This window comes from Cyrtonyx montezumae, unplaced genomic scaffold (genome assembly GCF_038088225.1).
Source record: "Cyrtonyx montezumae isolate F1298 unplaced genomic scaffold, pur_monq_1.0 scaffold_0, whole genome shotgun sequence".
In the NCBI taxonomy this organism is placed as follows: domain Eukaryota; kingdom Metazoa; phylum Chordata; class Aves; order Galliformes; family Odontophoridae; genus Cyrtonyx; species Cyrtonyx montezumae.
Genome location: NW_027071824.1, coordinates 19,860,823 through 19,885,966, shown reverse-complemented (window position 1 = coordinate 19,885,966; position 25,144 = coordinate 19,860,823). Strand labels below are relative to the sequence as shown.

Genomic DNA, 25,144 nt, shown 5'->3' with positions numbered 1-25,144 from the left:
CGTCCATGTCCAGCCTCCCCGGGACTACATTTCCCAGCGTGCATCGCGGCCGGCCTGCGTCTCCCGTTGCGCTGCGCCGAGCGCGTCGTGCCCGCCCCGCCCTCCGCCCGCCGGGAAGTGTAGGCGCCCCGCGGCGCCGTCCCCGCCTCCTATTGTCGCTGCGGCGGCGGCGCCTCCACAATAGCGGCGACGGGAGCTCTGCGGCGGGCCGCTGTCGGCGCTCCTCCCCCGGGGCCGAGCGAAAGGGGCGTCGCCGCCGCCATGGCCGGTTGTTGTCAGTCGTTGGCAGCGGGATATGGCGACGGCGGTGAATGAATTCTCCGGGAGGCAGAGGGAAGAAGAAGGGCTCAGCCGGCTCCAGCTCCGCGGCCCCCGCCGCCGGGGCCTCTCCCCCCGCGCCGCCCGGGCCGGCTCCCCCCGCGCCGCCGGCGGGGGCGGTAGCGGCGGCAGCGGCGTCCCCGCACAAGCGGAACCTGTACTACTTCTCGTACCCGCTGTTCGCCGCCTTCGCCCTGCTCCGCTTCGTCGCCTTCCAGCTCGGGCTGCTGGTCGCCTGGCTCTGCGAGCGCCTCTCCCGCGGCGCGCTCATGGCCTCCAAGGGCAGCAGGGCCGGCGACTCGCCCGAGCCCGGCGGGGCGGCCGAGCGGGTGCGGGCATGCCACAAGCGGGCCTTCGAGTGCATCTCCATGGCGCTGCGCATCGACGAGGACGAGAGAGGTAGCGGGGGCTGCGGCTCGGGGCGGCCCCGTGCCTTTAATTACGGCCTGTGGGTGAGGCAGCTAACGCCTGGGTGTGCGGGTGGAGCTGGCTTTTACCCGCACACCCAGCCCTGGAGGAGCGGTGGGCATGTTGAGAGTGAGTCTTCAAGGAACATAAGCGGCCCGCTCGGAGTCGCTGGGAGAAGGCTCGTGCTTGGGCAGCTGCTGTTCCGCTGTTATTTCTTGCTCTGGTAAAAAGCACTTCTCGCACGGGGTCTGGTAGACAGGCTTCAGGGGAGTGAATGCAGGAGTGAGGGTGATGCACCTGTCTTTCATGCTTGGTTTTGACCAGAAGGATAAAGCAACCTGACCAAACCACAGTTCTACTCGTGTTTTGATTATTCTACATGAATAACAGAATCACAGGATGGTTTGGGTTGGAAGGGACCTCAAAGCCCACCCAGCCCCAACCCACTGCTGTGGGCAGGGCTGCCACCCACCAGCTCAGACTGTCCAGGGCCCTATCCAACTCAGCCTTGACCGCCTCCAGGGATGGGGCACCCACAGCTTCTTTGAGCAGCTGTGCCTGTGTACCATTGCTCTCTGAGTAAAGGTTTTCCCTCTGACACCTAACCTAAATCTCCCCTTTTGATTTCTGGCCATTTTTCCTCAACCTACCCCTATCTCTCCCTTGAAAAAGTTGATTTCTCTCCTGCTTAATAAGCTCCTATCAATACTAGAAAGTCACCTTCTGTCAGGTCTCCAGCAAGTCTTTGCTTCTCCAGGCTGAATGTTTGGCCTAAATAGAACAGCAGAACTGTCAGCACCCAGAGGCAGCCCTATGGGTGTGGTGTACATGTTCTAAAATCCTCAGGGAGTGTCTGCAGACCTTGCTCTGCCCTTTGGGGTGGGTATCAGTGGATCATCCTAGAGAAACAGTAACACTGAAACCCTTGCGGTCAGCCTCCGGCTGCACTGAGGGTTTGGGAGTGGCAGTAAGCTCTAGGGAGAGGGAAGCACTGTGTGTGCATTGAGGTCAGCTCAGAACAAATGTAGGGAGCTCTGTGCTGCGGCCAAGGCTGAATTGCAGATATAAGGCGCAGCTGTGGAACAGGTGGCTTGGTGGTTGGGAGGGGGATTCTGCAGATTTTGATTTGTCATGGGCTGGCTATATAGACATTCTTAGAGTTTATTTGACTGAGTTGCACAAGATGTATATTTAGTAAAAAAAACAATCTTTGCAGCAATACCGCAATCAATCACAAGAGCATTATGTTACCGAGAAATAGCTCGTTTTGCTTTAATACACAGATTGATTATCTGCTCATCTGGTTTGATCATACTACTGTTGTATGTGTATACCTTCTAATTTCTAGCTTTTTGTATTATAGCTTTTTGAATAGCTTTTTGTAACTGTAATAAAAACAGTGTGTTAGGTCTAGTACATGGAATGGGTAGAATTTCTGGATTAGTGAATTTTGTGTCAGTTATGTGGCGTTCTTGTTCTGGAAGCTCAGTAATTATGGTAGACCTCTGGTAGCTTTTATGCTTGTATGTTATTGGGAAATTAGTGTTAATGTTTTGGTATTTTCAATCTCCAGCTCAGTGCCCTGTATTTCTCTTGGCAGCCCCACCTCAAAGACATGTGGTGGCTATCAGCCAGCAGAGAGGGGTGGGTAGAGAACAGGAGGAGTAGAAGTGAGAATTAGTGGGCAGACAGTACAAAGAGTGAGGGAGAGGAGCAGGGGAACACATGGCAGAAAGGCACTCCCTTAGCACCTCCACACATACACCTGCCCTATTCCTCATCTACCTAGGTTTTCATTTCTAAGTGTGATGTTACATGACGTGTGGTATTTCTTTGTCCAGTTTGAGTCAATTGTTGTGTTCCATGTGCATCCCAGCCTTCTTGTGGGGGAGTGGAGTGAGCAGAAGAAATTTTTAAGGCTGTGCAAGTGCCGCTCAGCAACAGTCAAAACAGAAGTGTCTTATCAACACTTCAGTCACAGATCAAAACACAGCAGCACACAGGCTGCTGTGAAGAACACTATCTCTATCCCGGTGCAGGAAATCAGTGACTTCTGAGGAGTGTGGCTTTCCTCATGCCTTAGGCCCTAGGAATGTGTAAGTGGTTCTGTGTGGGAGCAGTGCAGCCCTTGCAAGCAGCTGGGTTGGCGCTCTGCTTTCAGAATTTCTTTCTTTTAGGAGGTGCAGGTGGGATCTAACAATGTGCTTGGCACACCTAGGACTGCTCTTCAAAGGAGCAGAGTGACTCTTGCAATAGCAGGGGTGGCAGGAATCGCTTCATGTTTCTTTTCTAATGGCTTTAAGCAGCTTTAAACTTACACTGCAGTTGACACTATTTCTGTAGGCGAGAAGGAAAGATGTAAAGAAAAAAGACTGCAGGGGAGATGTTAGCTTTGATAGCTTTCCTTAACTGCCAGGGTACCAAAGTCTGGAGAAGAAAGAGCAGAAATTAAATGATTCCCAAGGTGCACAATGAAGACAGCTTTAGGAAGGTGCTGCTTCTGCACTTTGTGTTGTTAAGAGGGGCAAAGTATGGCATTAGCTGCACAGGAAAACCTACTGAAAGTCAATAAAAGAGTTTTTATCTGGGCAGGGAGAGAGAATCATCTTAAGATTTTTCTATAGAAATGTACTGAAATATTTTACTGGCGCTGAAATTTTGTGGAAAATACAAATGGGACTAAAGTTACAGAAGGGTTTGAATAAAGGAGCAGTACAGTCACTGATAACTGGCATTTGTGAATACTTTTGTTATCTCTTCTGGAAACCAAGGTAATGTCTGAAGAATTCATTCTAGTTATTTTTTGTTCTTCTAGCACTAGGAGCTTCTTAGTTCTCATCAGCGCATTAAGTGCAATAACTTAAGGCTAACTTGAAAAAGCATCTGTCACTATTCAGCATGATAGCTTTTGACTGCAGAATATCTATACGAAGGGAGGGATTACATAGATCAGAGTATTTTTCAGTAGATCATTTGTTTTCATCGTGCCAGATAATACAGGCAAGGTGTAGGCATGCTGATGGCTGTATTTGCTGTGACTTCCATCTAGGACACTGCTGGTACGCTTGTTCTTTTCAAGAGCATACACCTGCAATACAGCAATTTAGTGATAGAGTGAAAAAACAGATATACCCATGGCAAATGAGCTGCTCTGTGCAAAACTGAACCAGCAGAAGTATCTCATATCATGTGGGTAGTACCTCAGACTCATCACTGTTCTTGAATTTCAATACTTCTGATGTTACGTTGGTGTTAGGTATCCCTGGGAGATTAACATGCACGTCTTGAATTGGTGTTTCAGAAGGAAAAAAACCCATGTCCCACCCTTTCTGTAGTAAATGTGTGTAGGTTAGTTTTTTTTCCTTTCTCCTCCCACTCCTGCTGCCCAAGAGAAGCAATCTCTTTGAGGTGGATGAGGTATTTTCTGAAACAGGCAGAAGTGATTTGAGGCTGGTGTAATACCTGTTGTTAATAGAGAAGCTCATTTGGAATCAAGTAGATATCGAGTTGATGGTGTCCCTTTAAATGTTTCCTAGAATTTTGTTCAAATAAATCTTAATTTTACTTGTTTTATGCAGTGTTATATGGAAGCATTCCTGAACTTTAATCTGTTACATAAAATAATGGGTTCAACTTACTTTTTAAGCAGGACAAAAGGAACAAGCTGTTGAATGGTATAAGAAAGGAATTGAAGAACTGGAAAGAGGAATAGCTGTCTTAGTTGTTGGTCAAGGTAAGCCAGTTTTGAGTTTGATGATTTGTTTTACTGTTCTGTACTGGTTTATGGCTTCCTCAAAATGGGATATAATTGCTAAATGTGGTATGTGCTAGGAATGGTTTGCTATTTCTCATTCTTGTTTAAGCTGTGGGTGAGCACCAGTCCATTTCTCTGTTCCGCCTTAATGTTCTGGTCTGTTACTAAACTCTTGCTCCAGATATGAAAAAATAGCCAGTTTATTTTAAAGAAAAAGTTGTGAGTAAAATACTCAATTTCTTAATATTTTGGCATTTCCTTTATGAGTTTTGATTTGGTTTGCCAAAGCTGACAATCATGAATTAGTTTGTGTTCTCACTTGTTCAGAATTTTATAATCTTTTCAGTATAAGCAAGGGGAAAAATCAGTGAAAGCCCTACTGATTTGGATTAGTCTAAAATTTTGTTTCAGGATATCTTATGCCAAAGTATCTGAGCACTTCCAACAAAGGATATAAGCTGTCTGTGTATATGGAAACACTTTGAGATGTAGCATAGAAGCCCATTTGTAACACAGATAAATAGTTGTAGCAAAGGGTTTACTAAGGATCTCTGTCCTCAGAGTAGTTCAAAAACAAACAAAACCTTTGGGGCTGCTTTAGCAGACTGCAGGTTTGTTCTTCAGATGTGTTCAGAAATGTTTGTGAACTGTATATGCTGATGTTTGGCAATACCATCATTGGCATCTGATTCAGCCTAAATGGCATAGTTTTTAAAAAATAAAAGTTCACCTTGAACAGATGTTATTTTAAAGTAGTAGTAATGTACGTATCTGTAACTCTGGGCCTTTTGAAATGTAAAGGGACACAGTCAACTGAGTTTAAACTTCTTCATATAGTCATAGTGGATTATTTTGAATTGACTCTCAGTCACTTTTCAAGCTTTTTAAAAACCTGTTTTATTTGATTGCTATTTAGAAAAAACATAGTGGGAAGGAGGGTGTAGTAGGTCAGTGTGAGATGTAAGAGCATAGATTTCCACCTCTCTATGAACAGTATGATAAAACATTGTAGCAACAAGCTTTAAAATCTTGATTCGATAGGAAGCTTCATTACTTTTTGTGACATTTCTTAGTTGAGGGGGTAGCTAAGGAGTGGGAGGAAGAAGAGGGATGGCTGGATGTCAGTGTTTTAGCAGTTTAAAAAAGTAATTTGCCAAGTTTTAACATTGACTTTTCTTTGTAAGGTGATCAGTGTGAACGGGCTCGACGTCTGCAGTCTAAAATGATGACAAATTTGGCAATGGCCAAGGATCGCTTGCAGCTTTTAGGTACCAGTTAAAATTCATGACTTTGGAAAGTTTCTCATTTGTACAACTGAATGTAAACCGTTTTTCTAAAATGTCTTTGTGATATTTATAGGGAAGGAGTCGTTATCTGTAGGATCTCCTAACTTATTTTTTTTTAACTGAGCATAAGTAATATTTCTCAGTGTTGTTGGGTTTTGAAATTTCCTGCCTTAAAAACAGGTGTAAAAGTTTCCGAGAGGTCTTTATAGCTCAGCGTTTGGAACTTGTAAACTGGGGAAATGTTACTGATGTTGAAGTTGGTTTAGGATTTCTGTATCAGAACTGTAGTAAAACTCATGATATGTTGCTGATCATGAGAGATTAGTGCACCTTCTGTAACTGCAGTTTCTTTTTCCTGAAATTTTGCTGTCACAAAAATCTGATTATTGGTATGTACTATGATAATAATTCTTCAGTATTATGAAGACCATGAGCATGTGAAATACTGATTTTTGTAAGCTTTATCTAGCAGTGATCTATTTTAAGTCTAGTAGGTAAGATGACTTCCTTTTTGGAAGGATAATATTGCACATTTTTGGCTTTATTAAAGTTGAGTGGCTTATACAAGCACTTAACTGTCAGAGTAAACATGGGGGGGGGGGTGGAAATGGCATCTCATTGTGTGTGATAAAAAGGCAAAATTCTTCCCCTCAGCCTACAAATCCTCAGCTTTTTTTAGTGTATCCTCCAACCTGAGAATTTTGGAAATGTGTTCAGTCAGTAAAGTGTGGAAGTAAGGTTCTCGTTCTTTTAGGGAGAACTAACAAATGTACTTGAGTTTAACTTGCATGTCCATGGCTTTCATCTTGCACTGTGGTGTTTCAAGTTCTATTTAACTTTCTCTCCTACAAGCACGTAGAGCAGCTAGGAAAAACTAATGCTCTTTCTTCTGCTTATACTTTCTGGTTGTAAGTGGTGACTGGCAGGTATGTTATGGCAGCCACAAGAAAGTGAATCCTTTTTGTTCTCCTTGTATTCCTGGTGTCTTCTATCCCTTTTTCTCAGAATATGGAGGGAACATGTAGCCAAGGTTCCAGCTTTGCTTTGCTGTAGGTTTTCATCTGTAGAACCTTAATACGTCCAGGAAAGTGGCTGTGTTATTTTGTTGAGTTTTTCTTGTACTTGGGTAAGGTCAAGTATCTTTATCTTCACTACCATAATTTGTGATCACATATTTATTCTTCATTCAGAGTGCAGGTTGAAAGGTAAAGAGGTAAAATAGTGTTTACTGCATAGGTTGGTGTCAAGTATGTTTTTTTTTTAATTATTATAATCTTAGTACTTAGTTCAGCTTAGTGCAAGCTGAACAGGAACCTAAATCTGCGTCCAACAATGTTTGTGAGAGCAAAGCTTAAGAAGGAGCAAGTGAAATCATTTGCCCTCTGTGAAAGCAAAGTTGTTTTGGGAGATTTTCCAGTTGAGTTGCATCCCTACAAGGTTCATTATTATGAATCTGTTTGAGGAATATTTGTTATAACATCTAACCTACTTTCAAGTATTTTAAAGCTTTTTTTTTCAATTATGTGTCATTTTACATGGGCTTGGTAGAAATTTGAGGTGATGTAGAGTTGAATTGCTTGTGTGATTTTAAACGTAACTTGTTACTTTTAGTAACAGATATCTGGAAGTTTTCTGGTGGCTTGTAAATGCTTTTGCAGCTACACTAAACCTGAGACTGTTGAAGCTGTTAGAATTCAATGAGGTGATTTGTCAGTGAATCCAACCTGGAAGATCAAGGAGTAAACTTTTTTTCTCTTGCCCTTGGGGGTTTTCTCTATTTTTGAAGGATACTTTATTGCATTAACTAGAAAGATAAAACAAGCCTAAAGTAGACAAAAAAATCAATTATTTTGTTCTGTTTGATAGGCAAAGATGCAAATGCAGATTGGTAAACTGAAATTTTATTCAATATATTGGTAATATATAGAAAGGGAAAATTGAGTTTGAGTTATAACTGTCACTTAGAAGTACTCAGTGTTTGCCTTTCAAAGTGTTGGTTCATCAGTAAGAGTTGAAGTTGTGTGACACTGCTGATGGTGATGTTGGTCTTTCAGTGTTTGACCAAGGGATGTAGCTACTTAACTGTTTTGATCTCTGTTGCATCTGGAGTGTAAATTGCTGCATTGAATTCTGTTCAAAGCTTTGGAGAATCTCAAGGTGGCTCAGTCTCTCATACAGCAGAACTCACTATTGCCACTGGACTGCCAGTCAGGGGGCTTTCAAATTCGACCATTTGGCATTGGTAGATGCCCCATTTTTGGTGGGGATTTGGTGCCCTGTGGTTTAGGGGATGATAGCTGTGCAGTTGCTGAGTGGATAACCTTCATAGACTTGATCTCCCTTGGATGGTTGATCACTCATGTTAGAATCATTATATTCAATACTTTTAACAGATGGTTACATCGGTATATAAAACTTGTCATTTTTTTCTGTTGCTAGAAGTGTGTAACTGCAATGTCTGGCACTGCAATAGTCAATTCTAATGCTGGAAGTGTTTTCTGAGAATATATATTCCCCAGTTTTGGAGAGATTTTCTGTTTGGGGACAGATTGTTGTCTGCACAAGTGCATTTCTGTGTACTACGTGCAGATCCAACCTGAGCAACTCTGATTCTGTGGTTATGTGACAGTTGGACAGGATGATCCTGTAGGTCTTTTTCAACTTTGATGATTCTGTGTTTCTGTTTTGGTTGGAAGATGTATATGGCACATAATTTAAATACCTTTCGTCAATCTCCTATCTGGTAATTGTTCTGGCCAGGTGTGGACATGAACTTTAATGGACACCTTTTGTGGCAACTCTGCTTTCTTGGAGGTGATGATGCTGTTGCTTTGGGCTTGTTATGTGATTGATTTCCAGTAAAAGAAGATACTAGTTTGAACATTACATAGATAAAAGGACAGCTGCAGTGGTGTTTTATTTGCTACGTTTATGCCAGCATAGTATCATTATGCTTGATTTCTTTCTTTCTTTATTCTGGAGGGCTCTGCAGCTATACTATCTCTGAAGAAAAATGATACGTTTGCATTATGTTGTGTTTTATTCAAATTGGATTTTAGTATGTAACATGCTGGGAGGAATTGTGTGAATTGAAGGTGGAGAGTAGTTGCGTTGCTTGGTTGTTGGTGCAGTTCTGGAGCTCCTGAAGACGTGGAGTTGTTCTGAAATTGCACCCATTGACAAGTATGCTGAAACCCCAGTCTCAAACTGTAGTACCAAAGCAAATAGCACTTCCCAAGTTCCTGCCCAAGCCAGTTGGTTTTATATTTACTCACTGGAAGTTTCGTAAAGTTGAGAAATGTTATCCAAGACTTAACTGATTATCTAGTATTTTATCAACACTTTGAGTACTAACTTTGTTTCCCAGACTTCTTCTATGTACTTCCACTTAGGCTGAATCAAGAGGAAGGGAGTAGGCTATTCTGGTTTCTCCTTCAATAGTGCTGCGCCCACTGTGTTTACAGTCAGTCATACTCAGAGGTCTTTTCATGGAAATGAAGTTTCAAAGCATGTGCTGGTTTGCAGTTGTTCTTGTGCAACCAGCATTCTTGGTTTTATTCTACCCAACTCTTCAATGCTTTCAGCTTGCAACAAAATGAACTGTGTGCCTATACTAATTAGAACTTTAGATTTTCACCATCACCTGTGTTTCTTAGTTTTCACTCTAAAATACATCTCGTTCAGTTTGGATATTATTCAATGGATATTAACACTTTAAAGCTGTTGGGTGTAAAGATACTTCCTGGGGAAGGTGAAATGTAAGTGACTGTGCAGACCAAAGAAGTAGAGAAGTGGAAAGACCGAAAAAGAACTGTAATAGATGAAGTGAAATGAAGGAAGTGATTTTGCTTATTGATTATGTGATCTGCAAGCTCTGAATGGTGATTCTCCCTCTATCCAGCTTGAGTGTTTTCAGTAGAATTCAGCTTCCTTTGTGTTAAGTTCTTCTATGTTGCTGGAGGACCTCTCTCCTCTGCTTGACTGCCTATCTTCCTGCAGCTTCTTAGTGATGTCTGCCGTGCAACCTCACTGATGGTTGGTTGCTTTTACAAGAAGGGGCAGAGTTGGGTGCAGAATAAAGGTGGGAGAGCTTGTGAAGGGGCTGCAAAGTAAGGGCAGCGGTAAAAGCAGTATTGGTGAGCCACACTGAATGAATGATCATGAGACTTAATTCTTGATTTGTGTAGGTTGTAGCCTTACACCTCTTCGATTTGTGCTTTGGCTAGTTTATCATGGCTGAGAGTTCATTTCTTTCTCCTTAATCTTTAATCTTATAAATCTTGTATTCAGATGTTTCTGAAGTTAGTACTCTTAGAGAACGAGCTTGCATGGCAATTTTGTCTTACTTTCAGGGCAACTATAATTCTAAATAGAAATCATGAAAGACATCTTAATGATAGCTATGTGGCGTTTTCCTTGAATCAGTGAAGTTTCTGTAAAATGTAGGTGAATGTTACTGATTCAGCAAAACATTCAAAATGCAGAAAATTGAAGACTCCTTGCAGTTGGTCAGAAGTAAGGCCTTGGGGAGGACTTGCAGAAATGAGTTATCAGCACAAATCTTAGTAGATAAAATTAAATTAATCCTGACCGCAGCTTTTGGCAAGTAACTGCAATCACTAAACTGGGAAGACTGCTTTAATGAACTCAGCCAGAAATGCCTAGTTTTTAAGCAGTTTTCAGTCCTGTATTCAACTGACAGCATTTTCTTGCTAGCTTGCTAACTGTGCAGAATAGATAGAAATACTCCTTTTATTTTTAACCCTATATTGAAAATAACAAAGCTGAAGTTGACATTTATGTGCTCAACATATATGAGTTTTCTTGGTTCATTTTTGTTTTTTTTTTTGTTTATTTTGTTCCTTTTCCTCCCTCTCCCTCTTTCTACTATGTAGAGAAGCTGCAGGCAGATTTGCAAATTTCCAAGCCGCAAATGGAGGTCTATAATGACAGTACTAACCTGGCATGCCGCAATGGACATCTCCAGTCAGGTGGGTTTGGCTTTACCAGCACCTAACTATTCAGGGGATGTTTTTCATTCAGTTTCTGGTATGTTACAAGGGAAAAATATGCAATGCTATGTTCTGGCCCCACAAACCTTTTTAAAAACCTGTTTCATATATCTGTCTTTAAGGACTATATAAATACGTTCCAGTCTTTCAATGTCTGTGACAGCATTGTTTTGTTTTGTAGTATGCAATTCTGTCTTAAAATAACTGTCCTTGCATCCTCTTCATTAAATCAAGTATTAGAATCCAAAACTACTTATGAAGACTGCATTTCAGAAAATATTTTTTGATGTTATGTACCTAATGGAATTACTCCTGTTTAGAAAGTGCCAAAAATAAATGTAGTTTATGTATTGTACTTATGTGAGCAGCTCTTGTGTTGGGATATATTAAGAATGAATGTATAATTTTTATATATTAAATATTTGCATTAAGTTCCTTAAAACATCAGGGATTTTTAATCTGGAAAAGCTATATGCAAGGTGGGGAGGGGGAGAGAGGAGGGGACAATGTTTTTTGTTTTTGTTGTCGTAGAAGGATGGTTTTATCTTTTGCTGGAAGACTGCACTAGGAATGCTAAACTCTCAGAAGCAAGTAGCTATTTGTGTACAAGTACAGTTCCTGTGTGGTTTGTGTATTGTTTTCAAGGAATGTTTTAAGCCAGCAGTAAGCTACTGTCATAATCATGATCTCAAATGGAAATTTATATAGTAGACCATAATGAGGTTAAAGTAAACTAGTGAGCTAAGAAGCAATAGAATTCACAAGGCTTCTCTACTAGAGTAGAGAGCAGTATTCAGGTTTTAGAGTAAACTTGAACCTTATAGTAAACCATGTGCTTTTTATTGTACTTCTGCATTCCATTTCTGGTTCTGAAGTCGTTTTTCCAGCTTGTTTTTGTTCGTTCTGATATACGAGGAGTTAAATTAGTGAAACTATGTTTTGTTTGGCACTTCTAGATTGTGGTTATGTAGTATTTTTCATAAATGGCATTTGTCAAAAAGATTTAGTAAAAATGGCTCTTTGGTTACTTTAATTGAATTTAATCATTTAGATCTGGTACATATCTTGTATTTTTACCTAACTGGCAGAAGGTTGAATGAACAAATGCATACATGTGTATATATGTATGAGAGTTGATAGGACATTCCATTTGATTCAGTATGAACAGCTTTTTCTTAAAACTCATTCCTTCTGTTTTTTTTATACCTTTTTGTCAACATCTGAGAATAGGGGAAGGAGAAGGTTAGTCTGAACTTTCTTTTCTGTTAAGACTTACTTCAGTTACTTGAATGTGTTGGTACAGCAGCTGTGGTACCTACTGGAGATGAAACATTTTTCCCATTCTGTGGCAGTTGTCTTTCTTTACAGAAACTTCTGTAGCAGAATTGTTGTTCTGTAGCAGTCATTGTTGGTAAACTTATGGAAAGTGGTATTAGTGAACTTACCCATATGGGGTCATACTTATGATGATTTGTGGAAGTTGGGTGAGTGAACTGCTTGTTCAAAACTGTTCTGGAAGCAGCAGAGAAGCAGCTGTGAAGAGTGATGACCTCTGAGGCATTTTTTGTGTTCTTTTGGATTTGTTCTGTTTCTCTTCCACTGTTTGAAAATATTCCCTTCCCATTTCTCCAAAGCTGCTGGCTGTGTCAGTGGCACAGCACAGCCTGTGTCAGATGGGTGCAGCCAAGGCCTCCTGACAGAATTCCACTGACAGGGAAACTTGCATTTACTCAATTCTGTATCAGCTGTGATGAAACAGAAGGAGGAAAGAGTAGGCCACTGAAATGGTTAGGTACCAATTATCTGCTGACTGATTATGTTGAGCAAGGCTTCTAAAATCTTGTTCCATTTCCATTTACCTTGCAAAAGATAAATTTTACGTTCAGAACTTTTACAAGTCAGAGATCTACCTGAAGTACCAAATCTCTTCTGCAGCTGTGAGATCCCTGAAAGTGTCCCAGAATTCAGCATGCTAGTAGCTGTCATGGCAGCTAATGGGCTGATGCTGTATGTGCTCTCTCTCTTAGTCTTGTTCAAAAGAACACATTGTTAACTGCAGTTTGTTCTTAAACTACTATATCAATTCTACTTCAGTCCGTTAATCATCTTGCCACTGTGCTTTCTTAACACATATTGGAATGAAGATGGTATTTTCAGTGATAGCAGTGCTGGAAAGCATTAAAAGACATGAAAAAAATTAAGCAGCCAGCTACTTAGAGATGGGAGGCTACTATCATTGAACAAGCAGAGGTACTGAGCCTACAGGGTTTGGACGAAAGTTTTGGTTTTTTTACCTGCATAAAGCATTACTTGTGCTCTTCCCTAATTAGGCCGGGCTTATGAGTGTAGGATTTCATTAGATGTGATGCACAGTCACTCACAACTTTAATGTCAAGAAAGTCTTTTAGTAAAAGAGCTGAGATGTAAGGCATGTTCTGTTTTGTGTTTAACTCATAAGCTCTTTAAAGACTTTATTTTATATCTTAATTCGGCTTGATATTATATTCTTATACTTCCACAGTGATTTGAGATTCTTGCTTCATGCAAGGTGATATTTGTATCAGCCTTCTAGACTGACGTACTTGATTCTAGCACAGGTGTCTGTGACTACCTCTTTCACATTCATTTTCTGACTTACCTGAACAGCTAGAGATTCTTTTTGAAAATGTATGTGACGAGAGTTTTGTTAAGTCTTGCAGGAGACTACACAGTAACTTGTCTTAAGAGTCTCAGCCTTCACAGAAAACTTCATTTTGGACTATGCAAGTATTTTTTTTAATATCCATCTCTCTTGTTCTCATAGCAGTCTTAAATTAGATTTAAAAAGATTTATCTGGATCTCTTCTTCTTCACATGTGTATTTTCCTTTGTATTCTGAGTAGGTTGTTTTTTTTTATTTCACAAATGTCACGGGCTTATCCCTAGATCTGTGTTCATGACATGGGGACAGCAAGCCCACCAGCCCAAAAAGGGAATGAAAGGGGTGTGGGGGGAAACGAGCAGCAATGATCTGAGGAGGAAGACAAATTTAGTTTACTAATTATAATAGCAAATGCAAGTTAATGGGATTGAAGCTAATAAATAAATAGAGAGTTTTTTGAAAACCCAAGTCCTTACCCTGATCCACCAGGGAGCAAAAAGAGAGAAAACTGACTGGAAGTCACAGGGCTATCCTTCCCACTGACCAGGAAATGGAACAATGATGCCTTCTGGGTGCTGTAGTACGTTTCCTCTGGGGCAGGTAAACAGAACTGTGGATAATCCATGGGGCTGCAACATTAACTCTTTAATTCCCAGAGCACTACATGATGTTATGATGTGAAATAACAATAACAGAATCAATAACAGAAATAATAAAATCATGACATCCAACTAGATGGGGAAGAAGATTAGTAATCTTGCAAGAGACAGTGCAATATTGTTGTTACAATTAGAGTAACTCTAATATACCATTTTATGTTTGACCTCTTATTACTGTCAGTGAGATATGCAGTCAACACAGGCGTTATTTTTTGTTCTTACCATAATATTGGTAGTGCACAAATAGATTGTATTCCATCTGTTCTCATTTGATAAGATTTGCTGATGTGTCTGTAATGGTAGGCATGGATTGACAACATTTTGTGAGTCACAGATGTTGCATTCTTAGTAATAAAGGTTTTTTTAGGAAAGTTCACAAAATAGAAGAACAAATAGCAGTAAGATTGTTTTTAACATCATAATTTGGCAGTAGCAGGTGTCTGACTGACATGGCTCTGTCAGCTTGGAAAGTAGACCAAATGAATCTCTGATTGACATAGTAGTGCTGCCATCCAGGATGTGGAACAGGATCTCATTAGCCACTGAAGTTTTCTGTAAAGTTTTATTACTGAATATACATACTTGCAAAAATTGAATATAATCTTTGAAGAAATTATTATTAGGGGGACTACCATGACTGTCAAATCTGAATACATTTTTCTTGCAATTACTGTTTATATTTTGCTGTGCAGTATTTGCAGAAAATATATCTGTGCATCTTGAAGATTTTATTTTGTGTAAAACTACATAACGTTTATAGGCTAGTGAGGTTTTTTGTTCAGTATTTATTATTATTTTCAATTTGAATTTCTCTATATATTATGAATAGCCATATACAGAGGATTTATCAAGGGATATTTTCCACTGATATTCAGGGTATCGTGACCACGACTGAAGGCTTGAAATTGTTTCAGCAATACTGGAATTGCTGCTGCTAACTTTAACTTCATTTTTAATGTTTTTCAAGTTATACAACAGCAGAAACTTCTTTACTAAGACAAAAATTCACTTAGCGTTAGCTTAGCTAAGCATAGTGTTAGTTTGCTTTCAGAAGTACAAAGCCTGCTCTTACATTCATTAAATAAATAAACTAGAGCTGCATGTTTCTCTGATTTTCTGTGTTTCCAAGTGAATCGTACAATCAACCTTCTGTTAAAGTTGTTCAAATATATCTTTTCTTTGTCTTTAAAAACAAGTAGGTGGATTTTAACATTCCTTTCTGTAAGGAAGCCTGAAAAGAGGCATATTTAGTTAATAGAAAGCTTGTTAAAAAAAACATCCTTTCTTGGTTGCTCATGATGTTTGGATTGCAGATAAGAATTGCAGGCCTGACTTCAGGAGCAGATAGTTACTTCTGTTTGATCTAGTGGCCTGAACTTTAAAGTAAATAACTTTGTCCAATCAAGAAAGCAAAATGATCAGGTTCTTATTACTGTCACTGAAGTATGTAAAGCAGTAGCAGAATTATTTAATGTCTAAATACTCTTGAAATACTGTCTCTTCATGATCTTTTAGGCACTTACCATTTCATATAAAACAGCAAACCATTTGGCAGAAGACAGATAAAGCTATTACCAGTCATGGAACAAAAGTTCTGTGGCCACATGCAGTGTATTTTTAGCCTTGAGAGTATGATGCTGGAAAATTAAAAAGATACATTTGGAGACAGTGGCATTTGTTACAGCAAAATATGTATTGTATATAATAAAGCAACAGAGGCTGTCAGTCTGACAAGTTCAATATGTCAGTGCTGAACAACGAACACTTCACACTTTATAATCAGTAGATTTAGATAAACCTTCTTTTTGAAAAGTTTGATCACATTCTTTTATCTGCCTCTTCATCGATTTCTTTATAAAGCAAAATCTCCATGTGGAGGTGAAACTGAAGAGCTACATTCAGAACTATTTCTGCAGCACTTTGTGTTACCCAGTAGGACTGACTGCAGAATGTGGTTTCGATTTTTAAAGGTACAGGTAGTGAAAATAAAAATTTGTATTCTGAACCTTTTTTCTTTTTTTGAGATAACAAATTGTAATTTGTTTTTAAACATTTTTCTTTTCCCTGTTTTGTTTGTTCTCCCTGTGTGTCTAGATTCCTGAAATAATCCTTACCTGTGCAATTTTTACAGTGCTGAAAACTGTATGTACTGCTCTTTATAGATATAGGGAAAGTTTTGGAGAAGCATGAGAATTGAGTAATGTGTTTAAAAGTGAAAGAGCTGGAGAAAAATTACTGTAGTTTCTTGAAACCTTCCCATACTGACTTTAAAACCAGCTGTGCAAATGAAACTGAGAAAATAAAATTTGTGTGTCATCTTCTGATTGAACTGGAAAAGCTAAAATGTCGAGTAGGATTTTTAATAGATAAGTGTTTTGGGTTGTTTTTTTTTTTTTGAAGTTGCCAAACTTGAAGACTTGGAAGTTATTGTGGAGGAATGACTCAGTGAATTTATCAGCTCTGGATCTTTGTATGATTTAGTCAGGAGGCATCTTACAGATCTGATATAGTTAATTGTATTTTTCAAATTCCTTTGTATTTTGTGTGTGCATCTTCTAATACTATATTCCCACCAAACAAAAAGACAGATATTGTGCCCAAATTTTTAACAGTTAGCCTTACCAGCCTTTGTGCCTTCTTCATACCTCTCACTCTGTGTCTTGATGTTCTACGCCTCTCAGTTCTGAGCGAATGAACCTAATTTCATTCTGTATCCCACACAGAGAATGTAGAAATAGAGAGCTGTTTTGTTTGTTCAGGACTGGAAGTGTCTTTTTGTAGTTCAATCGCATGTGACCAAGATGTTAAATTAAATGCCACCAGATGTAAGACCTTCCTGCTCCATCATGGAGGTGAATTGGAGCAAGCGTAAATGGAATGTGTGATGGTGTTTTGGTTCAGTGGTATAGTATTTGGAGCATGGGAAGTGAAGCTGTCTCAGAGCTGTCTGTTTAGAATTTATTTACCCCTTGAGATTCTTGAAGTGGAACAAAGTTATAAGAAAGAGGTTTTAGTTGTTTCTTCCAGGTATAACTATTCTAGTTTTCCCAATTTTGAAGTGCTTAACTTAAGCACTTCAAAATTGGGAAAACTAGAAGCATCACTTAAAGAGTGAATGCCCTGAATCTCATAGCTTGAAATCCAGTGTTTTCTTATGATGATTGTTTACAGAAGTTTTGGAAAGAAAGGTACTCTGGCTGGTATTCTGCTGACTTCTGTCTTGGGAAGTTGATGGTGCTTTTCCCTTATTACAGGACTTGGATGTTCCAGCTTTTATAATATGGCAAACTAGTGTTGGTATTGAGAGCTCTTAAAAATTTGAAACTTAAATATCTCCTTAAAAGTATTAAACCTCTTTAAAAACTCAGATTAATGTAATACAATACTGTATTCTGCATCAACAACACAATCATCGAGTTAGGGTTGATACTGAAGTTACAGTTGCTAAAAATGTTCCCATGACATTTGGTTTTCTTTGTAGAAAGTGGAGCAGTTCCAAAAAAGAAGGATCCCTTAGCGCACACAAGTAATTCCCTTCCACGTTCAAAAACAGTTGCAAAAACAGGATCCACAGGCCTTTCAGGTCACCACAGAACACCTAGCTACAGTGGGATATCAACTGCTTCTGTGTCTAGACCAGCAGCAAACCCTGCAGCTTCAGCTCACAAGGTATGGTGACAACAGGTGCAGTGGTATTTGCTAGGGAAATTGATGTAAGATCCAGAACAAACTCTGCATTTGCTTCCTTTATTGCAATCTTGTGGAATGATAGCAACAAGGTTTTGAGGAAAAAAAAAAAAATACAAAAAACTGAAAAATAAAGAACCCAACACCTAAACTAAATCATAAATATTAAATTTTTGGCTAAGTCTCTTAAGCTAGGCTGCAGAGTGAATTTTTGAAAGCAGAGGTCTTGGAGAGCAAGGGGATTTTAGTTGTAATAAATGATAATACTTTGTTTTGAAAATCTAATGGGATACTGAGGAAAACTGAGCCAGCATAAAAGCAAACATTACTGACAGCATGCAAAAAGCTGGGGAGGCTTCTACTCCAGAACTGTAGATTTTTCCCTACATTTTCCTTTTCCTAATGTGTACGTGGGTTGTGTTGAATCATAAAATGGCTTGGATTGGAAGGAACCTGAAAGATTTTAGTAAATTAATTTTAATATGTGATTGGAATACAGAAGTAAATAAGTAAGATTAAGGCAGAAAAATGTTGCATTTCTTTTGCCCTACGTCTTTCCCTCCTTATTTTCCCACTTTGTCGTGTTACTCCCACGTATTTGTGAGGAACATATATGATGGCTTTTAAATGGCCCTGTGCTTGTCAGTGCTAGTGTTTGTATGATATTTGTTTGTATATATTTAATACCTGAAACAGTGTGTTTAAAATGTATCAAGGAGTTATATATTTTTCCTCTCTAGGCTGCTCCTAAAAACAGCAGAACAAATAAGCCTTCTACTCCTACCCCTGCTGCTCGGAAGAAGAAAGACATGAAAATATTTAGAAATGTGGACAGCAATCTTGCTAATCTTATCCTGAATGAAATTGTTGATAGGTAAGTTTGAAGAAAAGTAGGATTTGTGGTGCAGAAAGCCAATTTTTCATTCCACAAAGTTTTTGTGCTTTCAGAATAAAAACTAATACTATGTGTTTGTTGGTTTTTTCTTTTGTTACCTTAGCAAAACAAGGAAAATTCAATAAATGAATGCTTATTTCTTAATGTGTAGCTGTATAAGTTGTAGATTTCCTCAAAGTAATTCTTTATAGTCAAATACATTAAATTAGTCAGCTGCAGCTGAAAAAGAATCTCTCATTGTTAGACTAATTAGTATTCCATTTCTTTGTTAGCGGGCCAGCTGTCAAATTTGATGATATTGCAGGGCAGGAACTGGCTAAACAAGCTTTGCAAGAAATTGTTATCCTTCCTTCTCTTAGACCTGAGGTAAGCAGTTTGGTATTGTTATCGCTGTGATGGAGTCAAAGAAATGGACTGTGCTTCACACATCAAGTGGGGATTCTGATGCCCTGTCTTTGCTGGGTATTATTGTTATCAACAGCTATTTGATGACAGCCTTCCTGGGAAAAGAAGTGTGTGCATGTTCTTATCTGTTGGAATATTGTGATAAGTTTTTTGGCTTCTTGTTAGCCATTGTAGATAGAATAAAGGGTCTGAAGTGGCAGCCTGAAAATTAGTGAGGCTGACTGTTCCAGATAGTTATAGCCATGTGTGGAGATGAAGAGGACAAAGCTCAGAACTGAAAGAGTGAAATGCAAACAAAATGCTACTTGTAATGAGAGAAATTGCACGTTGGCTGGTCATCCTACAGAAAGTAAGTGGCAGTGGAACCATTTCTCATGATGGCTGTTGTGGAGAAGAACGCCTGCTGACAGTGGTCTTTAGACATGGTGCACACTTGAGTGATGCCATAACTATTCCTTTTGTTTCTTTATTGGAATTATTAGAAGCTATCTAATAAACTCTAAGTGAGTCTGAAAACTAGAATTCTGACAGAAATAATTGTAAGAGATGTGTGCTGTGGGAAAGTGGGAGTTTTGTTGCTGTGATCATGACGGAAGTAGTTCTGTAGTGTAGGGAAGAAAATCCAGTGCTGAGTGAGAAGAAGGAGATTAGCAGTGCAATGTTGAGAGGGTAGATGGCATATAAACAATATTTTAAGTAGTTTTCAGGTTAAAAGTAAAATCTGTCTTCCATTAAAAAATAAATCGCTCTTCCATATGGAGTTAATAGGAACACTGCTTGAACTTTCCTACAGTGTACATGCAAGAGCCCTCACATTTTTTAAACAAAATTTAATGCTTTAAATTTCATAGGCTGCTCTTTCTTTGAGGAATATAGTTCTGTCTTTTATAGTCATTTCATGATAGGTCTATACATGGAATGATTGTGTTGTGGTTTGACTGTTGTGTGAGAAACTAGTGGGGTGCATCAGGGCAAGGTAGTAATGGAACATAAGACTTCTCTAAAAATCTGTGTGGCTATAGCACTGTTACTGTTGCTGCCAGTCCTAGCCAGTGTGCCATTCCTTAGTCTTCAACCATTTTCTTATAGAGGTAAATCAACACTTTTTTTTTCCTGTCTGTCTCCTTCACCCTGTCCAAGATTGAATATTTTGTTTTTCTTCTGTTGTCGCAGTTAGTTAAAAGCAGTATGTAACTCTAGGAGTTAAGGTTAATTGGTGACTGTTAATGCTGGCAAGACCTTGAAACAGATTGTAGGATTTCTTTTGGTGCTTACTTAAAAAGAAAAAAAGAAGAAACAAAAAGAAAACTCATTCAGAGTTTAAAGAAATTCCTGTCCTGAGTCCATGTAATGATCTAACCAAGTGTATATTTACAGTTTTTAATGCTTCAGCTCTTTTTGAAGTTAGCTTACAATGATGTTTTCTTTAAGTTATTTACAGGACTTAGAGCTCCTGCACGTGGACTGTTGCTCTTTGGCCCACCAGGAAATGGGAAGACAATGTTGGTGAGGAAAAACTCTGCATGCATGAGTTGGTGGGCTTCAAATGTAGCTGTTGGGGTGGCTGGCATTCAGGTTTTCTGTACTTCGTTTTTTCCAAGTGCCCTTTTATGCTGCATAAATTTGAACTATTCTTAAAACAGTACCTTTTATGGAAGTTAGTTATATTCAGTTTTACTGGGAAGCTTATTGGTGTAATGTCTTGATGTTGTGCTATCAATGCAGTTGGAACTTGAACTTCTCTAACTGTATGTGCAGTAGAAATCTCCTGAACTTTTTGGGTACATTTTACTTTCTTAAAGTTTTAAAACTTATTGCGATACTGGAGAGTTTTATTGACATTGAAGGGGTTGGATTAAGGTCACTGTGACTTATGCCAGGGAGTTCCCCACTGTAGAGAGGTGTAGATGAGGTTGAAATGATTATACTTAGTGGGTAGTAAAACAGCATCCCTGATCTGGACGCTTTCAGGTTCTTAGCAGCAAGGGGGTTTTTGATAATAAATGTGAGTCTTGTGCTAACAAACAATATAGGATACGTCCATACAGTTTTGTGTTAATATGAAAACGTAAAATGATATTCTGTGGGGAAGGCTAAACTAATTTTCTTCAGTAATTTTTTCAACGTAGTTTTCTTCAGTATCACAAGTAGTGTCTTAAACTAGCAAGTCCAAGTTTTGTTTTCTGAGAGAGGAAAAGTAATGTGGTTAATTGTTTGTGTGCAGCAGCAATTCAAACGCTGTGTGCTCTCCACCAAAATATACAAGAAATGCAGGCAGTTTTTTGAAATGGAGGGGAAGCACAGTAGCAAGGAGTTTCTGCCTTCCACGCTATGTGAGGAAAAAACAAGTGCTGGAGAACTGCCTGGCACCTTCCTGTCTCATGGTATGCTAGGTTCAGGAAACTGGGGAGAAATGGCTGTGCATCAGCCAGAGAACATCATGTGACAGTGCAACTGAGCTTGGCGCATCCTCCTTCATCACATGGCGTGCTGCAGATGCACACTGTCTTTGCTGATCATGAAGCTGGATGTGCTCTGAAGCTCCTAAGTGGAAATGCTGAGTGCTTTTCTTAGGCTCTTCTGTTATGTTTTACCTATTTGAATATAATTGCTAATCGATTTAGAAGAAGCAAACAGAATAAAGCAATACCACCCTTACCCCACTCGCTCATACAAAAAGCTTGTATAACCAGAGAATAGTAACTTCTTGAATATGGTGAAACTGTTAATGAAGGAGGTTCTCTGAGCATGGTAAAAATGTAAGTTTAATGTGACTTGACTCAAATACTACTCTGAATTGCCACTGTAAATGAGTTTAAATTGTTTTCAATGCTTACTTATGATACACTGAAAAGAGCTGGAGACTAGTGTTCTTCAGCTGTAGTTGGCTGTGGAGATATTGTGGTTAGAGAAATATAAGGAAGTCTTGAAACTTCTGTAGTGGTTCTGCTGCTTCTCTGTTCTGATATGTTAGTGGCCTGTGTGTAAGCTGCCTGTGGCATTCACATGGTGTTTCCTCTGAAGGAGCAGTGGTTTTCAAATCACTATTGAACACATCAGCAATAGCTGCAGAACTAGAGATATCCTCAATGTCATGCTTTATAAAGTGTATTTTTTTTGTTGTAGGCCAAAGCAGTTGCTGCAGAATCAAATGCTACTTTCTTCAATATCAGCGCTGCAAGCCTAACCTCAAAATATGTAAGTAGTAGCTGTAAACTGCATTTATAAGAAAACACGTGGGCCATAATTGGGGCTTATAAAGGGCCAGGACTTGCAACAAGTCTTAGGTGAACTGGTTCCCTATAATGAATATGAAGTCTTCACAGAAATGATCTGTGAAGTTAAAAAATAAAATAAAATTGTGCTTATGATAACTCACTGTCACTGGGTTTTTCCAGTTTAGGGTGACACTGGTTGCGACAGAGCTGAGTGGTAGTTGTTTTCTTCTCCTTTAAAAATAAATATATGAAGCTTTTATAACCTAAGCTCCAAAATTTCTTGATGTCTTAATTGTGATTGTAAGATTGAATCTTTTTTTTAAACACGAAGAACATTGCTGTATGTAATACTGAACTACTAATAATTTGAGTACATACCAGTGGATTCTGTGACTTGCTCAGCATTTCTTCCTGTAACTCCTTTTGTTAGGGGTCATGTAATAAATACTTACTAAATTCCTTCCAATAACTGCTTATTAACTGCTTATTGTTGTTTCAGGTGGGCGAAGGTGAGAAATTGGTGCGTGCTCTATTTGCTGTAGCCAGAGAACTGCAGCCTTCTATAATTTTTATTGGTAAGACCTTAAATGTTATTGACTTTTATGCACTCTCTTAAACACTTTGACTTCTTAAATTTGAATTGCGAGGTGAAATTCTTTGGGTAATTCTATGGTGTTGAGCAGATGTCATGATTATGACACTGGCTAACCAATAGTTCCAAACATGTGTTAGGTGATTGTCTAGTTACTTTGTTTACTGGTTACTGTAGTGCTAGTAGTGGGAATTAGTGCCTTAAAACCCATAACAAGCTGCACTGTCTTTACAGAGCAAGTCCTTTTGGGTGTTAAACTTCAAGCATGAGAAGTTTTTTTCTTGTCCTGAAGTATGGTTTATTATCCAGCAGTATTTGTTTCCTCACCTGTGGTAAGAATTAAATATGTAAATAACAACACCTAGCATGGTAAATCTGTTCAGGAAAAGAAACAAGCTTTTAATGTCTGCTTACATACTAAAGATAAAAGATCAGTCTGTCTCCTAAGGGAAAAAAGAAAGATTTGATCTTTCTTGCTGGAGTCTTATGTTAGCAAAAGAATTTAAGCAAATATGAAGGCTTTAATGTATGTTTAACTAAGGCATATTTCCATTTTATTTTTTCAGATGAAGTTGATAGCCTTTTATGTGAAAGACGGGAGGGTGAACATGATGCTAGCAGGCGGCTAAAAACAGAATTTTTAATAGAATTTGATGGTGTAAGTATCTAGTCTAAGTATTGCTTGATGTTAGTTGGCTAGTGTCATGGGTGCCAGTACAAGCTGCAGATGAAACCCAAATAGGATTTGTCTGGTAGGACTTACTTTGACTGATGGTGTGTTTTGTCTTTCTATTCCAATTATTATTTTTTAACTGCGTGCTATAGTACTTTAGAAACTGTCTCTGGCAGTAATACAGGAGCTGTGAGAGCAAAAAATATTGTCACCGGGCAAAAGTGATACTTGATAGATAGGCAGAGTTGAAACTTTGTGACTGCATATTTTGGTGAAATGCATTTCTTTCAGGCAAAGTAAGAGGATTCAGTGTGTTTTAAGTACAATTGTTGGGTGGTTTGTTTTTGCTTTTCTTTGAGGAATCTGTCTCACAAAAGTGTGCACTTTGTCAAGGAGGAAGGTGAGATCTGGGACATAACTTCAAAGAGACTAGTTCACATCATACATACGCAGCTCTGGCACATCAGAAATACTCATTTTTGTGTTAGTATGCTTTTTATTAAATTATCAGATTTTTTGTTTGGGTCATAACCTAGAGATGACAAGACGGAGGTTAAACATCCAACTGCATTATGTAATATCCAGGAAAATAAAATGGATATTTCGTCATTGTGTGCAGGGGAAAAAAACCCACAAATGAATGTCAGAATGCTTTTCTGTCACACAGCACTGGTATTTGTATGGAGCAGTCTTACTTCATTTTCCCCTAGTACAGTGGAATATTGCTGCAGGTGTGCAGCAGTAGTAACAAAGTACAGGAGGAGAAGATAACTGTATAGAGAGACATAGCAAGACTAGGAAAAACTTGTCCAGAGTGGGATGAATCAGGATAAATAGTGCAACATGACAATGATATGCAGAAATTACTGCACACATATTCAAACAGGGTTTTCTCTTAAAATACGAAGAAGAAAACCAGATGTAATTCTCAAGTTAGAAACTTGAGATCAAGATGGAGCTTGATGGCAAAATATTTTTGTGGATTTTTTGGACTCAGGCAGCAATGAACTTGAGCACTGTGTCTTTTACTACTTTTTTCCTTGAATTTTAAACATTATTCAGATAAATACAAATCTAATTACATTAAAGATAAAACAGACCTATGGTAAAAACCTACTGTTGCAGTGAATGAATGGCAAGCCTTTATAACAAGGTGCTGTGAACTGAAAACTGTCTTGCTTTTTTATGTTATATAGGTGCAGTCTTCTGGAGAGGACAGAATACTTGTGATGGGAGCAACAAACAGGCCACAGGAGCTTGATGATGCTGTTCTCAGGTAACAGAATCACTCTTTTATGAGTGTGATCATACAATGCTTGTTATGAACAGCAGGTTTTGCTGCTTAGTGTCTCGATGGTAAATTTTTGACTCATTAGGCAAAGCTGTTTTAGCAGGAATCAATTATTTAGCTCCTCAGAGGTTCCTCTCTTCTCTTTTGGGATGTGTCTGCACAATTGGAATTGTGTAAAACAGCAGTGCCTCTTAAAACCAAGTCAGTATTTTATAACTTTTGTCTACCACACTGCCTTTATTTTTTTATTATTTGGAGCTTAATGACAGGCTGAAAGAAGACATTTGATGAATTATATCTAATAT

The 25,144-nt window shown here is 38.9% G+C and overlaps 1 protein-coding gene across 5 annotated transcripts in view; it reads left to right on the top strand.

Moving 5' to 3' along the window:
* Nucleotides 1-254: 254 nt before the first annotated feature.
* Nucleotides 255-25,144, top strand: part of SPAST (spastin) — a 32,871-nt gene continuing 7,981 nt past the window's right edge. Inside the window, exons 1-12 of one of the 5 annotated variants that reach the window (XM_065729491.1) lie at nt 255-717; nt 4,376-4,459; nt 5,665-5,748; nt 10,662-10,757; nt 17,560-17,747; nt 18,506-18,639; nt 18,933-19,026; nt 20,497-20,571; nt 22,192-22,263; nt 22,783-22,858; nt 23,442-23,533; nt 24,745-24,824. In XM_065729491.1, the coding sequence (XP_065585563.1) occupies nt 312-717; nt 4,376-4,459; nt 5,665-5,748; nt 10,662-10,757; nt 17,560-17,747; nt 18,506-18,639; nt 18,933-19,026; nt 20,497-20,571; nt 22,192-22,263; nt 22,783-22,858; nt 23,442-23,533; nt 24,745-24,824 (1,481 nt within the window). In that variant the 5' untranslated portion in view covers nt 255-311. Of the gene's footprint in view, nt 718-4,372; nt 4,460-5,664; nt 5,749-10,661; nt 10,758-17,559; nt 17,748-18,505; nt 18,640-18,932; nt 19,027-20,496; nt 20,572-22,191; nt 22,264-22,782; nt 22,859-23,441; nt 23,534-24,744; nt 24,825-25,144 lie in introns of all 5 variants that reach the window. The other 4 variants (XM_065729482.1, XM_065729508.1, XM_065729500.1 and 1 more) reach the window with 4 other exon arrangements.